Raw genomic sequence first — 16,772 nt, 5'->3', positions numbered from 1 at the left:
CAATTTATTTGCTATGAAAATGGCTAAACATTCACCAAAATCTTCAACTGTGTATAGTTTATAACCAGAAATGTAACAAGAAGCTGTTGACACTTCATTGACAATGTCTTGCTTTTAAATTTCTATGCTACAATTATATACTTCAATGTAGTTGTGAGGGATTATTGACAAATGGGATCATTTGCCAAGTTCATGCTTTTATTTTCCTCTGAACTTTGACATTTGCGACTTCTTAAAATAAATACACACCAAAATACATGGTGCAGGGCCTATGATGTTTCAGCAACATGCGCCTTTTCTCTGCAGATTCTAAAATAGCATTGCCAGTGCACAACATCCATAATTAAACATGTATGCAGAGCACTGAAATGTATAAAAAGCAGAATATAAGAAAATAAAATTTATTAAAATTATTTATATTAAAAAATGAAGTATATGAAGATCTCTCAGTAATAAAAGTACAAAAAGCTACTCTTTGCAATATGAAAAATTGAGGTATTGCATAAAGAGATATCCAGTCAGTGATAAGTGTGCCTAAAAATGCTCACTGTTGGAAAAACAAGATATACAAAAGTAGTGCATAACAAGTATACATTATGTGCATGACAAAATAAGTTAGCTACAAAAAACACTGTACCGAAATTCAGCAGGTCATGTACAAAGGGAAAATTATTCTTCAAAGCTAGGTCTCAACAGTGTTATTTCTTCTAAAGTCAACTCACCACACCGGTTTACTGGGTAGGAATGGCACAAAAGTGCACCCCAAGCCTCCTAAAAGCAATATATATCTATGTGTGTGTCAAAACATATGCCACGCTGGTGAGAATAAATCAACATCAATAAATTATGCTATTTGGAAAAAGTTTGATGTCTTTTCAACAAAAAAACTGGCGTAGGCAATATGTACCAGTAGACTTTGTACTATCATAGTGTAAGATAGGAGAGTGCTTCATTACTCGTTCAAAACTATACCTTTCAAACACCATGAGTTTGCCATTCATAAACAATAGTCTCCTCTCAATCAACAGTGTTACAACATTGATCTGACATGGGCTACTGGTATTTTAAACACATTAAATGAATATTCCAAATGTGATGAACTTCAGAAAGAATATAGCTACCCAAAAGTATTATCTATTTGCAGGGCAATCATTGTTTTCAAGGATTTAATAAAGAGCAGCTCCCTTTATACACGCTCATTTGACAGCAAATGTCTCCATTTTGACCTTTGTAACATATCTGGTATAGTTAATTTAAGTCTGAACTCAATGAAAAGATCATTAAAAAAAAGTGTTTGTCAATTTCAAGACAAAAAAAATCAGTCTGTGCAAACAGATTTTTTTTTAGCAGCAGTGCCAAGGCAGGTCTTTGGTTGTCTAGAGCCTAATGTACTTTGTAAGTATGGTTCAAAAGACGGCCCTTATATTTAATTGTTTTATTAAGCACTGATACCATCCAATTTTATTTAAAAAAAATTTAACAGGGCATTAAGGGAGTTCTTGGTCTAGCTAAGGAAGATTATGGTTTACGACCTCCTGCAGCATGTTTTGCTGTTGAGCAAGGATTATGATAACACCTTGTAAACCCTAATTGTATTAATAATTAGGACATGCACCACTTTATAAATGTTGGTACATTGGGCACTTGTTACTTATGGTCTCTTGCTTAAGTTTTGAAAATACACTATGGCTACTTTATCCCTGTTGAAGATCTTTATACACAGATGCACTTTTGCACAGATGGACTGCATATTATGCCTCGAGATAAGGTAGCCTTTTCTTTGTACATTTTGCATTCTCTACTTGACATTACAGATATCAAAAATGACCTTACATTAACAATGTAATCAATTAGCAGCCAATTTCTTTTCTTAGTTACAGTAGTAGTAACTGATAAGATATAAAATCAAGATGACATCCTTGAGGTATCTTTAGGTTTTATGTCAAAATGGAGCGCAAAAGCTGACACCTGATGGTTAGTAAATTAAGATATAGAGATATATATATTAAACATCAAAAATAAAATCTATAGATTTGTTCTTCAGGAGAGGAAATTACATGTTTGATACTCATTATGTTTGATACTCATCTTGTTAATTTAGCTTTGGTAGGTTTTGAGGGGTCACTGCCAGATAATTGTATTTTTAATTTAAAAAATAAATGGAAAAGTGCACTCCTCTCAGTAGTAAATTTTTCAAACTGTTACATTCTTTAAAATGTTAAGTGTTGTTGCTTAGATTACAATATGTCTAACTAAATAAACGGCATTTTTATCTGTTTATATGACTGCTATAAAGTGGAGGCACAGGGATGCATATAATTTTCAGCCTCAAAATCCTTGAAAAATAATAGAAAATAATTTACAATGCTGCTTCAACCTTGCTCGTGCATTTTTTGTTGTTTTTAACATGCGTTTTCCTGTTAATAGGTAACTGCTAACTTCTTTCGTTTCTGTAACAAAACAAGCAAACAAAACAAAAAATAGGTGTTTTTGTTGAAAAAATAAAGCTCCCTCTGAAAGTATTTGTGTCAGAACAGACTGATAGTGTTATTGTGGTTGCATGGTTATTTTAATAAAAGTATTCTTATGTTATTTTATATTAACAATAATTTAATTAAAAAAAAATACTCTGTTTCATTTCTCTTTCTCACTCAAACTTTTTTCTTCTCGCACTCTCCTCTTAAGAAACAAATGTTGCACGAAGTCCCTCTGCTCTCCTGGTCTGAATGAAGACAGAGTGAATCTCGCATGCAACAGCAGGATATCCATATGAAAAAGGAGTTCCAATACAGTTTTAAATGACACAAATCTACAAAATACCTATATTATAGGTCATTCTTTCATTATACTATCGATAAAATACAGACTACTACAAAAGGACATGCGATCTTATAGGTGAGGGATTGAGGGAGTACTGGGTGTTAGGAGTTCAGGGTAACAGAAGAGTGCACTTATTTTGATGCCTGCATACGACAACTAGCACCGCAGCGATCCATCAGTTCCAGCGAAATGAAATATGTCTTGGGCGATCTCCTCCTTCCTTCACCAGGGGCTTGTGGAATTCCCGGCCAGCACGTGAATGGATAGCAGCCCAGCAATATTCACAGTAATACTGCAGACAGGTAACGTTAGCACAGAAGAACGGAGCAAATTTTCCACCACAGCGGGCTCCTTGACATTCATCGCAAAGCTGGTCATCCAAGACATATGGCTTGACTTCAACCTGCCACAAAACAAAATATGAAGTTTACATTGAGGCTGTGTCAAAATGGTGGTGCTCAATCACAAAAGGTGGGTTAATGTGAATATGAATGCGGTATACTAGTGTCCTAAAAATTGTCACACCAACATCTATTACTCAACTTAAATAACCATCCTAATAACTTTCTGAAGCAACTGTAAAATTGTTTTTAATTTTCTTAATTTCTATTGTCTTGTTAAGGCAGAACGTTTTGTGAGACACAAAGGAAACATGGCAATCACTAGGGACCTGGAGAGAACAGCTGAGCAGTGAACAGCGGCCCCTAGTCAAAAAATTGAGCCATTCTGTAAAGCCAAATAACAATTTTTGATTAAACAAATCCTAAAAATAGACAAATGCCTTAGTGAGTGCCAGTGCAAAACAACATGGTCAGTGCTCTCTTATAAGTGATATACATGTGATAAGCGTGATTGTGTATTAAAGTAATAAGAACACAGCCCATTATAACAAACCATAAATTCAAAGCGGGTCTCTGGCTAAATCAACCATGTTTTGATCGCATTTGAAATTATGGGAACGAACAGCATCAGGACTACATTTGTTCATGAGCCCGAGAGAGTATTTATGTAGAGATCGAAAGCACTGAAAGTGGTAACTACCAAAGTGGGGAGAGACCCAGCTACAGCGGATTTGCTCCTAGAGCTGAACAGCCACAGGTTGCGCCACTGAGCTACCAACATGATTCTATTGTTGGCCCGGGTTATCAAACGGACTGTAGATTTCTCGCCCTATTTGATGAACTTGCAGTCACCGGCAACTTGCCTTTTTTTCGTTCTTCATGCTCATTGAGCAGCCCCCGATTACTGACCTTAATTAATTGCATTACAACATTTCTCTTTATTTTTTAGGCTGCCTCTTCAGTGACCCCATGCATTCATCTACAGTCTCTCAACACTTATGTTATCACTAATTCCTACTAGGCAAAAGCCTGGTTATCAGTGTTCAGCTTCTTGGATAGCCAGAAACTTTGCTACTATCTGAACAAGTGTGTGAACCTAACTAGGAGTGGGATAAGCCTGGGTGAGCATCACTCCCCTAGAGGGATTCCTTTATTGTATTCTATGTGGTAGCAAAGCGTAGATATGCAGAAATTGCTCTCAAGATAAAAGAGCTTTATTTCTGTTGTCTTAGACAAGGGTGATATGTTCAACACAGTTCCTAGAAGGATAAATACTAGATGGATGGATGCAGTTTGTTGAAATTTTGAAGGTTTTGTGTTAAATTGGGGAAACCCTAAATATTTGCAAGATCAGCAGCACTCAAGTTAGTGTATCACAAGATGCACCAGTCCCAACCCTATCGAACTGGGATCTTTCCTTTACCTAGTGGCCCTCAAGCCATTTAAGATACAGGGAGGTGACCAGAGGCAAACATGGGCTACACACAAATACAGACAGCCTGTGAACTGTAATGCTGAAAAACATTTAGCAAAGGACGTCAAAAGATCCTGCGATGGACGTTAGTAGGACGCAAGACCCATATGCCAAGTACCATATGAAATTAATATCTGGCTTAAAACACAGTCCTGAAATAGATTACACTAGAAACCACTATATGTTGGACTTGAGAAACCCTTGAATGAAAATGTGCCTCCTAGATGAAAGCTTTTACAAAAATGAAGAGGCAACTACACTAAAAATAGGGGGATTCTTCCACTTTAAATCAATCTCCTACTGTTGGGACGTCTCATTTTTTGTTAAGAGATAAATGGTTTACCCAGTAGTCCTGAAGAAAATGAATAACTTGCTGAAACCCCAGGTCAGAAATAAATCTGAACAGCTGGCATCAAAGATTTTAGCAATTAAAGCATACTGTGACTTCCCCAGAAATTTCCACACAATTACTCTCATTATTTGGTATAGCTAGATGCTCTTGACATGGAGGCAGCATTTAGATGTCATTTCAGTGGCACACACTATATCAAACATATTAAAGGATTTCACTACACAGCTTCTCAAGTTTAAAAAAAATAATATTTCACATAGTATAAACATGCTTCGATGTACAACACACTGGTTATAGTAGATTGATTTTTTTTTTTTTACACAAGCAAGCAACAGTAGTGTAATTAATACATAGCTTACACAGCTTAGTAAACTACTGTATTTCAAGCTCTCCCTGAATTACACATTCTTACATTACGTTTTCTAGGCAGGAATGCAAACACACTCAATTTATGTAGCTAAAAGCAGTTCGACTAGTTGAGATAATTCGGAGTGGGCCAACGGCTATGGCTTTAGGAGAGTACTACAACACTCAACTGTAGATGAAAAATTGCGATGTCTCCAAGAATCTTGGCATATCAATTCACTGATGACATCATAGATGACCCCATTCAGTCATTGTGAAAGGGCCCTATAGGGTATGTGACTTTACATCAGTCAACAAGCTACACCTGTGGTCAATTTTCTATCACCAATCACCTGATAATAGACATAATGCGTTACCAAATGCTGAATACATTACACATCTGTCAAGTAATCAACATTTGGTGCGCTGGTATTCACCTGCTTAACCAACCTGCTCCATTGACTTTCATGGGGTTACCCGCTTTCTAAACCTTGCACACCCACCAAAAATCTGGTGTTCTCTGTTCATCTTAATCGATCACCCTCTTAAAGATTTGACATGATGTGCAATTTTGAGTCAAGAGATTGGCAGGTGGCATTAGCCACAGATAAGGCACATTCAGAAAGGCCCTATGGACAACCCTCTGTAGTTTGATAAAACACTAAATACATTCTTGAGATGAACAAAGTGCCATAAATTTTACACCCATACTTAAAACCATGTTGCGAGGTAAACCACCTCTAAGTTGGCCACCCCAATATTCTACAACAATCTGCAAAGCATCAAAATTGTCTGAAGTTTTGGAAATAAACACCCACAACTTATAAATGTCCTCTTTACATTGACCTTTTCTGCAGCACTGTATAGTCACTGTTCAACTTAGGCATGTGCTCAGACATCCACAGGTGAATTATGCATTGCTAACTGAAGCGTGGCTTTTCCCACAGATATTTTTCAACAGGGTTTGGCTTTGAACAACCACCTAATTTTGCAACCCACAATAGGTGTGCTCAGCCTTTACCTGGTTTAACATGGAGTACTACTTGAATCCCAAACATTATTGGTTTGTAAGCTGTGCACCATATAAATTTCAACATATACCACCACACCTTACTTCAGGGTTTATTCTATTTCCATTCTGTCCACCCAGGTACACACAGCAACTTTATGCGGTCTATGAATATAGACCTTTTACTGATCAGTTTCTTTTTTTAAATGCTGTAAGGCCTTATGGAGTAATGTGAATAGCAGTATAATGGAAGATGTCATTTCAGAAGTCATGAGTGATGTGATCAATTTAAAATGTCATGAGTGATTAAATATGTGAGCTCACAAGCAGTGCATGGCTGGGGTGCAAGTTACAAGTTCACTAAATTATAACCTGCTAATGTATATATATATATATATATTCACTGAAAAAACCATAGGTTTCACACATGTTATAGTTAGCGGAAATTTTACTGATAAAAAACCAATGAAATTCCCCCGTTATAGTTAGTGCAGGAAACTATAACTCACGCGACCGCAATCCTCTGCTGATGCTAATACTGTATTTAGACACTTATTTGCCCATGTCTTCTTCCATAAATTTTTAGCTATACATATATTACAAATATTTTTTTTTCATAAAGACACATGTCATCAGCAGAAGATTGCGGTCGCGTGAGTTATAGTTTCCTGCACTAACTATAACGGGGGAATTTCATTGGTTTTTTATCAGTAAAATTTCCGCTAACTATAACATGTGTGAAACCTATGGTTTTTTAAGTGAATTTGCAAGGTTTTTTAAATGCTAATTCCTAACTATAACGTGTGTGAAACCTATGGTTTTTTCAGTGAATTTGTACAGTTTTTTAAATGCTAAGTTACTTTACGCCATACGTGGCGTGCGCGCCCACTTAACGCAGTTCGTTCCGTGCGCGCACGGTGCGTTTCGCGCACCGTGCGCTCACAGTGAACACGCGGTGCGCTTCGCGCACCGCGCGCCCACTTTACGCAGTTAGTGCCGTGCACGCACGGTGGGCACGCGGTGCGCTACGCGCACCGTGTGCCCACGTTACGCTAGATGGGCCACCGTGCGCACATGGAGGACATATAATGCGCTTCCTTGTGATAGGTAATCTGTTGAAATTTTTTGGGGAATTGCTGTGCGCGGATATGCCTTGCACAAATGGTGGCCTTCGGCCACCATTTGCACACGGGGTAGAGAGAGTGTGGATTTTTTAAAAAAAAATTTTTTTACCGTACGCGTACGGTAAGCGTAATCGGCGAAATTTTCGAAAAATAAAAAATTACCGTTTTTTGCCTTGGGGGATCTTTTAAGACTCAACTAACATGGTTATGTGCATGGGCGCTGTCTAAACAGCCCCTTTATATGTTTTTGGCATTTGTTTATCAGCTCCCCCCTCAAAGTGCGAGAGAGAAAATGGCGGCTGCCGCTTCCTGGTATCGACCGATTCGAATGTTTACTAAGATCTAAGGGCCAATCAGAATCGCGCTCGCGCAAGCCACCGTACGCGTACGGTAAGCGCACCGTAAGCGCACCGTAAGCTGGCTCAGATATATATATTGATTTAAAGGCTATTTTCTCAGAATCTACTGAACAGATTTACACCAAACCTACAAAAGGCACTTCCTTGACCTGAGGACTACCTCTCTGCCAAATTTCAAGTAATTCTGTTCAGCCGTTCGGGCTGTAGCTGTGTCTAAAGGTCCTATGGAAAAATGCATGGGAAAAACGCGTTTTGGGACCCCCCTTTTATCTCAGCCCCCGCTTGACGAATCCCCCCGAGACTTTCAGGGTAGGAGCGGAGCGTAGCGCCCCACCTATTTTGAAAAATTCGCAAGGATTCGTCGACCGGCGCAAAAGTTATTCAAAATAGAATGTTGCGGATTTCCTATGGAAACGTGGTCCTAACTATAACTACCTACTGGCGACCGCCAGTAGGTAATATATATATATATATATATATATACACACACACACACACACACACACACACACACACACACGCGCGCACACACACACACACACGCGCGCGCACACACCCAACCCCCCCCCCCCGTGAGAGGCTAGAGCCAAAACGCATAGGCCACCTCACACAGCTGTTGTACTTGGTGTTCTGAACTTCAGTTTTTAATAAACCGGTTTCAAAACAATTCAATTGGACGTGCCGTGTTCTGTATTCTGCACCAAACAAAGTTGATATTGGAAGTCTTGGCCAAACACGAAAAGACTGATTATGTATAAATCTGGATTATTACTGAAAAAAAACCAAAGGTTAATGTGACGTTCTAGTTGGCAAAAATTCAATCCCAACGGAACTATTTAAACCAAAAAAAGAAAAAAACAACAAAATTCAGTTATAATTCTCTCTAGTAACTATAACTCGCGCCCTAAAGTAACAATAACTTGCGCCCCGCCATGCACAGTCTTTTCAGCAACTATGAGATTTCAGATGTTGCAGTGATGTTATCAACGATGTCATAGAACGTCATGAATGATGTAATTTGGGATGTCATTAGCAGAGCATGGCGAGGGGGCGAGCTATAGTTACCTTGGGCAGCAGTTTTAGTTACTAGAGTTAACCACACCTGGTGAATTTCAGTGGTTTTCTTTTAGTTTAAAACATTGTTTGCACTGAAATTTTAACCTAACTATAACGTCACTTTAACCTTTGTTTTTTCAGTTTATGTCCCCAATTTATTTTTTAACATAAAGTAATATTATGTTACCATAAGTAAGCCAACACCCCATAACACACAGCCAAAGGGGTTGTCTGCAGGGCCTGGCCTCCGGTCAGGTCCTGTAGAGAGCTCCTCGCTAAGCATGCAGCCCCACGCTGCATGCGGCCTTCGGCTGTGAACGCTGTGGGGTTGGTGCCAGGACCTGGCCGCGTCTAAATCCATCCCTAAGCACAAATGGGCCCCGTGGACCCCATCCCTTTGGGCCAAAACCTAATTATTGGGGGAGGTGGGCACATGGTCCCTCCTCCCTGAGCCTCAAGAGGTCCCAGGACCCCATCCATCGTGGACGAAAGTATTCATATTAGGATAGGGTATTGCAAAGCCCTCTCCCTGAATCAAAATGGGCCACGGGGACCCCATACTCCGGAGCCACACAATTATTTTCTTTTTGTTGGGAGCTTTATATAACGCACACTCGACCCTAAGGTATCGGAGCACTTTCCATGAGCACCTGCCGTCTTACAGACAGACACATTCATTTTGTTAGGCACAGGGAGAGTACATGATTTGCCCAGAATCACAGGATGTACCTGTTAAGACTCGAACCCAGTTCCCCATCTTTAAGGTCAAACACTCTAATTACAGAGGAAGGGACGTGTGGCCTGCCTCCCTGAGCTTTAAGAGGGCTTGTGGACACCATTCCCAGGGGCAAACATTGATATTAGGGAAGAGAGGCATGTGCTCTAAAGTCCAAAGGGGCCCCAGACATCCCACCTCCGCTGCCATACATTAATTATAGAGGAAGGGGCATGTGACTCTTCCCTTAACCTTAAGAGATCCCAAAGACCCCATCCCTGAGGCCTAACTAATTAGCAGTCTCCATTCATGCACCCACAAAAACATAACATTGGGGGCCACCGGGGGAGCCTTGGCATGCGAGCTAGCATTGTTCCTGTCTGCAGCAGCAACCAGTTTCCTAGCCAACGAGAGCGTGGGCAGGGAAACAGTAGTGTGCTCTTACCTGGCAGGAGCATTTTCAAAGCTTCCACTGGGTGGGAGTACACTTCTTTCTCTCCCCACGCTCCTGTGAGCAGGGAAAATTGTGACCCAGGGGTGGGATCCCCAGGACGCAGATAAAGTGGCCATGGCCCTTGTATCATGAATTTTACTACCTACCTAGCTAGCCCTAAGCCCTAAAACCCCTTAGTACCCATTACCCTGCCCTAACCCTGAATCCTAAAAAGCCCTTACTATCCCTTATCCAAGCCTAAAAACCCTGATACACCTACAGAGCCTGAACAATAAACCGAGAACTGAATCCTACAAATCCTATCACTTACCCCTCCTCAGCCCTAAAGTCAAATAACCCTTTACAACTATCCATCCCTGAACCCTAAAACTCCTAATACTCTTTATCTCCAACTATTCCTAAAGCCTAAAAATCCCGTACCCCTATGCAGAACCCTAAAAACCCCTTACTAGCCCTTACCTCTACCCATCCCTGAAACCTAAGTACAACAACAATTTTAAGTCACATATATAAATATATACGCATGTCATTTAAAACAAAATAACCTACCTACATGGTAACCTTCTGCTTTGTAAAGCACCCGTACATACTTACCTGCACTGTAGGACAAATTACTTACCTTCGGTAACACCTTACCTAGTAGAGGAATGATCTAGCCGCAGATTCATTACCTTTGAACTTCCATGCGTCAGACTGGATCTGTAGGATTTTTGATAACAGTACCCCTGAGCGCTGATAAGTGGTTTCAGTCGCCTCTGCGTGATGTCATAGGCATCGGGTTAGTAGTCTATAAGGTGCCACCCCGGCGCACTGACATCAGTACTTTCAAAGACTTTCCACGCCAGAAGCGCGGCGCCATGAAGTGAATGACCATGGTGTATTAAAAAACAACTAGGGCCCTGAAAGGGAAGGAGTAGTTTCTTTTCTGTAACTCCAGTTCTGTAGTAGGGGTATCTCTGTTATAGTCATAATCTAGTGAATAGTCCCGCCCATGTGCGCGGACCCCGGAGCAATAAAAAATAATCTCTAAAAGGTGACAAATCATGCAGACCTGCATACACCTTTAAGAGAGAATTTAATTTAAAGACAGATAATGCAGCCTATACCCACAGGCTACACTGTCCAGTACTTCAACTAGAATTCCACCAAAATCCACAAACAGCACTGCCTGTCCAGTTTTTCTCCCCATAGGAAAAAACCCTGCCTCTACCAGCAAAAGCCTCTGGAATGATAGAGAGGAAGGAGTGGACAGACAAGCCCCATAGGCTGCCATTATGTGGCTTGGAACAGGATACTGTGCCTTTAAGAAAACTTTCCAGTTTTCCAGAACTTTCCCCAGTATCCCAGAATGCCCAGCAGGTCCCATTTACTTTCAGTTCTTTTTGAAGGCGTAGCACGCCAGACCTGTAGCATTCTCCATATGAATAAGTATCTCTCCACCGGGGAGGAGGGCGGGCGCTTATGACTATAACAGAGATACCCCTACTACAGAACTGGAGTTACAGAAAAGAAACTACTCCTTCTGTAGTAGGGGATCTCTGTGTATAGTCATAATCTAGTGAATAGAATGGCAAGCCCATCCCCACACAACAAAAGCGGTGGAGAACACATAAGACACAACCACTACTGTGCGAACAAATTTCGCAGCGAAGCCTGCCCAACCTGAGCATCTGCCCTGGCATCCGAGTCCAGACAGTAATGCGCAGCAAAGGTATGGACCGACTTCCAAGTGGCCGCCTTACAGATTTCCGCAATCGGAACATTACGCAGCAAAGCCGTCGTGGCAGCTTTGCCCCTGGTGGAATGAGCCTTAGGTTTACCCCCTAAAGTCTTATTAGCCTTTTGATAACACAACTGTATGCAGGACACAATCCACCGAGAGATGGACTGCTTAGAGGTCGCAAGACCAGTCCTGACTGAGCCATAATTAACAAACAATTGGTCAGACCTACGAATATCCTTGGTCTTATCCAGATAAAATTTCAACACCCTTCGGACATCCAGGGAATGGAGAGCCCTTTCCGCTGGTGAAGAGGGATTCTGAAAGAACGTAGGTAAAGTTATGGTCTGATTGACATGAAAGTCAGAGATAACCTTAGGAAGGAACTTATGGTGAGTACGCATCACAACCTTAGCAGCATGAAACACAGTATAAGGTTCTTGACAACATAATGCCTGAAGTTCACTCACCCTGCGGGCCGATGTAATGGCCACTAGGAACGCCGCCTTCCAGGATAGGTGCTGCAATGAAGCCTTGTGAATAGGTTCAAAAGGCTCTCTCATCAGTCTGGACAGCACCACATTCAAGTCCCAAGAAGGCGAGGGAAGTCTGACAGGAGGGAACACCTTCTTCAAGCCTTCCAAAAAATCCTTGACCACAGGAATCTGAAAGAAGGACGTCTGTGAAGGGCACTTCCTGTAAGCAGTCAAAGCAGCCAGATGAACCTTAATGGAATGGAAATTAAGGCCAGACTGCGCCAGATGCAAAAGGTATGGAAGGATGACATCTTCCTTACATGTTGTCGGATCAAAGTTCTTGGACCTACACCAGATACAGAACCTCTTCCACTTGTAAGCATAGGATGTCCTAGTGGAAGGTCGCTTAGACTCCTTCAGAATGTCCATACAATCGTCTGGTAGATTCAGATGACCGTATTGCACTATTTCAGGAGCCATGCCGCCAAACTCAAAGACGAGAGGTTGGGGTGCACCATCCGCCCCCCGAACTTCGTGAGAAGGTCCGGCCTGCACGGCAACCGCATGTGAGGAAGGAGAGACCGGTGAAGAAGGTCCGTGAACCACCACTGCCTGGGCCACTCCGGGGCGATCAGGATCATCCGCGCCCTGGACTGGGACAGCTTGATGAGCACCGCCGGAATCAGGGGAATGGGTGGAAAAGCGTACAGAAAGCTGTTCGACCAATCGATCCATAGCGCATTCCCCAGCGTCCCCCGCTGGTAGTACCTGGATGCGAAGTCTCGGCATTTGCTGTTTTCGGCGGTGGCGAACAGATCTACGTCTGGAGTCCCCCACCTTGCGAAGACTTCTCCTAGTACTTCGTCGTTTATGACCCATTCGTGGTTTTCCTGAATCAGCCTGCTCAAGGCGTCCGCCTGAGCATTCTGCACCCCTGGCAGATGCGTGGCCGTGATCGTCAATCCTCGGGCCAGCAGCCAGCGCCAGATCGCCTGCGCCTCCTGCGACAGAGTGCGCGATCTCGACCCCCCCTGCTTGTTGAGGTAATACATCGTGGTTGTATTGTCCGTCTGTATCAGCAGCGAGTTGGTCTGGAAGGACGGAAGGAAAGCCTTCAGTGCCAGGAAGACGGCTCTGAGTTCCAGGAAATTGATGTGGTACGTCGATTCCAAAGGAGACCACTTCCCCTGAATCTGCAGGTCCCCGGAATGCGCACCCCAGCCCTGGAGAGAAGCATCCGTCACCACATTCGTCGTGGGAATGTCCTTGTGGAAGGGAACCCCCTTGAGGAGGTTTTCCGCCGAACACCACCACTTCAGAGACTGACGAGCATGTAGAGACAGTCGGATCTTGTCGTCCCAGGAGCCTGTCTTCTGATCCCACTGATCCTCCAAGCACTCCTGCAGTGGTCGCATCTGTAGACGTGCGTGCGGAGTGAGGAAGATACAGGAGGCCATCGATCCCAGTAGAGACGACACCTTCCTCACAGTCGTCGATGGAGCAGTCCTGAGGTCCTGAGCCTTCCGAAGGAGTGATAACCGTCTCTCCTCCGAAGGAGACACGCTTGCTGACCGCGTATCTATGGAGGCCCCCAGGTACTGTATGCACTGTACCGGAGATGGGACCGATTTGGACATGTTGACGTGTAACCCCAGCTTGTTCAAGAGCTCGCACGTCCAACGGAAGTGTTCTTGCGCTTCCTCGAAGGATGACGCCTTGATCAGCCAATCGTCCAGATACGGGTAGACAAACACCTTGTTCCTCCGCAGGTGTGCCGCCACCACCGCCATGCACTTCGAAAAAGTCCTGGGAGCAGACTTTAGCCCGAATGGCAGTACTGTGTATTGATAGTGATTGGCGCCGACTTGGAATCGCAGGAACTTCCTGTGCTTCTGTGCTATGGGCACATGGAAGTACGCATCCTGTAGATCTATGGCACAGAGCCAGTCTCCCCGTTGCAGCTGAGGGTAAATCTGGTGCAACGATAGCATGCGAAACTTTTCTCTGCGAATCCACTTGTTTGCTTGTCGCAAATCCAGAATGGGCCTGAACTCGTTCTTGTCCTTCTTGCGAACGAGGAAGAACCGAGAGTACAGACCTCTTCCCCTTTGAGACAAAGGTACTTCTTCTACCGCCTTTTTTCTCAACAAGATGTCTGCCTCCGCCTGGAGCTCCCTCAGCTGGAAGCGAGAGCTGACCGGCGGAATCGCTGGAGGCGGGCTGATGAACCGAAGACTGTATCCATTGCAAACAATGTTCAGCACCCACTTGTCCCGAGTAATTTTTCTCCACTCTGCCGGAAAAAATCGAATGCTTCCCCCCACTGGAGTGGGTAACGGTTGAGGGGAAGTAACAGCTCAGGGCCGAGACCCGGCCGGGCCCTTGTTTGTGGTAGTAGCCTGCTGGCCACCTCTACCCCTCTGGCGCTTCTGGAAGGGCTTGCGGAACTGCTGCTGTTGTGGCTGCTGCTGTCCCGAGCCCTGCCCACGCCCTCGGCCCGACGACCCGAACCTCCTCTGGAACGGTCGTTTCTTTTTCTCGGCCTTCTCTAACCCGACGGCCGTCAGGGTTTCCGCTTCAGCCTTCATGCGGGCCATTTCATCGTCCGCATGCTTCCCGAACAGGGTTTCCCCCGAGAAGGGCAGGTTGGCCACTCTCTGCTGCGCCTCCGGCTTGAGGGACGTCAGGCGCAACCAGGAATGGCGCCGCTGGTGGACGCCATGACAGTAGGCGTGGGCGGCCAATAGCGATATATCCGCTGCTGCGCTGATCGTTTGGTTAGAAACCAGCATGCCTTCGCGCACCGTCTCCAAGAAGTCCTCCTTCTTGTCTCGTGGCAGGAGGTCCGCATATTGCTGCAGGGATTCCCACAGGGCCCAGTCGTAACGGCCCAACAACGCCCCTGCACTCGCCGCCTTCATCGTGGTGGCAGCGGTACCACACACCTTCCTGCCCGCAGAGTCCAGCCAGCGGCTTTCCTTGTCCGGTGGCACCGTGGAGGCCGGGGCGGTCGCATGTTGTTTTCTCGCCGCCGTCACGATAACCGAATCCGGTTTCGGGTCCCCTCTCAAGAATGACGGATCCGACTCCGGGGCCCTATATTTCTTCATGAGCCTGGACGGAGCGGCCTTCGCTGTTGGGGGAGTGAGGAACAGTTCCAAAGCTGGTTCCACCAGTCCAGGCACGAGAGGCAGGAGGGGGCGAGACAAGTGTCTTTTATGAAGCGTCTCAAATATCACGGACGTCGTGGGTGTTGGAACCGTCACCGTGATATTCAGCTTCGCAGCCCCTCGCAACAGCACCTCCTGGAACGAGACCAAGTCGTCCACCGGCGACACCCTAGTCCCCGGGGAGTCCGACAGCATCGGGGAAAGGTCCCTGTCCGAGGAGCGCGACCTGGACCTATACCTTCTGCGGCGTCGTCTAGAGTCTGACGAGGATCGCCCTCGGCTCCGCGATCGTCGCCTCCTGTGAGAGCGGGAGCGCGACCTCTTCGGCTTAGGCCTATCCGCCGGTCTCGCTGGTCCAGGCGACCGTGGGCGTCGTGGCTTCGGGGTCCCTTGCGGCGGAGTCGGGTACCGTGGAAGGGAAACCGACCTCGGGGGGACCGGCGGCGGCACCGCAGGAGTGCTTGGCAGCAACAGAGGCCGGGGTGGCGGAGACAGAGTCCGCGGCCGCGGAGGAGGCGGTGGAGGAAGTGGAGACGGTGGTGGAGGAGGTGGCGGTGGTGGTGGTGGAGGAGGAGGCGGTGGCAGAGGTGGGAGAGGAGGAGGCGACGGAGACCTCCGAGGCGGGGTATACACCACTGAGTACACCGATCCCGGCGACTCTCTTCCTCGACGTCGACGTGTGCCTCGACGTCGACCTGTGCCTCGACGGCGATCTTCTCGGCGTCGATCTCCTCCTCGGCGTCGACTTATGTCTCGACGGCGACCTCCGCCTCGACGGCGACCTCCGCCTCGACGGCGACCTCCGCCTCGACGGCGACCTCCGCCTCGACGGCGACCTCCGCCTCGACGGTGATCTTCGCCTTCTCGACGTCGATCTTCGCTTTCTCGACGTCGATCTTCGCTTTCTCGACGTCGATCTTCGCTTTCTCGACGTCGATCTTCGCTTTCTCGACGTCGATCTCCTTCTCTTCATCGACGGCGAGCTGCGATCCCTCGACGCCGAACGCCGACGCCGGGTCTTCTCTCGACGTCGACCGCTGGACGCAGTCGAAGACGGCGTCGTCGCCGACGACGCCGATGTAGTCGACGGCGGCCTATTCAGGTCCCTCGACGGCGATCGTCGACGCCGTTTCTCCCCAGAGCCCTGGGGAGACGGCGAACAGACGGTGGTCATCCTCCTCGACGTCGCCGTCGACGCCCTCGACGTCGACGGGGAGCGGGAGCGCTTACTGGTCTTCCTGCCCCTGGGGAGCCCCCCAGAGGCCTCAGCATGGGCCAAATCAGCCCCTCCAGACCCACCTGGTGCCTTCAGTCTTCGCTCCTCCAGAGCTTGAAGCCTGCTCTTCATCCTGTCCCT

At 45.6% G+C, this 16,772-nt stretch overlaps 1 protein-coding gene across 2 annotated transcripts in view; it reads right to left on the bottom strand.

The window, feature by feature from the left end:
- Positions 1 to 663: 663 nt before the first annotated feature.
- The window catches only part of CPEB4 (cytoplasmic polyadenylation element binding protein 4), a 260,218-nt gene continuing 244,109 nt past the window's right edge, over positions 664 to 16,772 (bottom strand). For both annotated transcript variants that reach the window (XM_085618091.1, XM_085618090.1), the window contains one exon: positions 664 to 3,223. In XM_085618091.1, the coding sequence (XP_085474217.1) occupies positions 2,996 to 3,223 (228 nt within the window). In that variant the 3' untranslated portion in view covers positions 664 to 2,995. The remainder of the gene's footprint in view (positions 3,224 to 16,772) is intronic.

This window comes from Triturus cristatus, chromosome 7 (genome assembly GCF_964204655.1).
Source record: "Triturus cristatus chromosome 7, aTriCri1.1, whole genome shotgun sequence".
NCBI classification, from domain to species: domain Eukaryota; kingdom Metazoa; phylum Chordata; class Amphibia; order Caudata; family Salamandridae; genus Triturus; species Triturus cristatus.
This window is presented reverse-complemented; position numbering and strand designations above follow the sequence as displayed.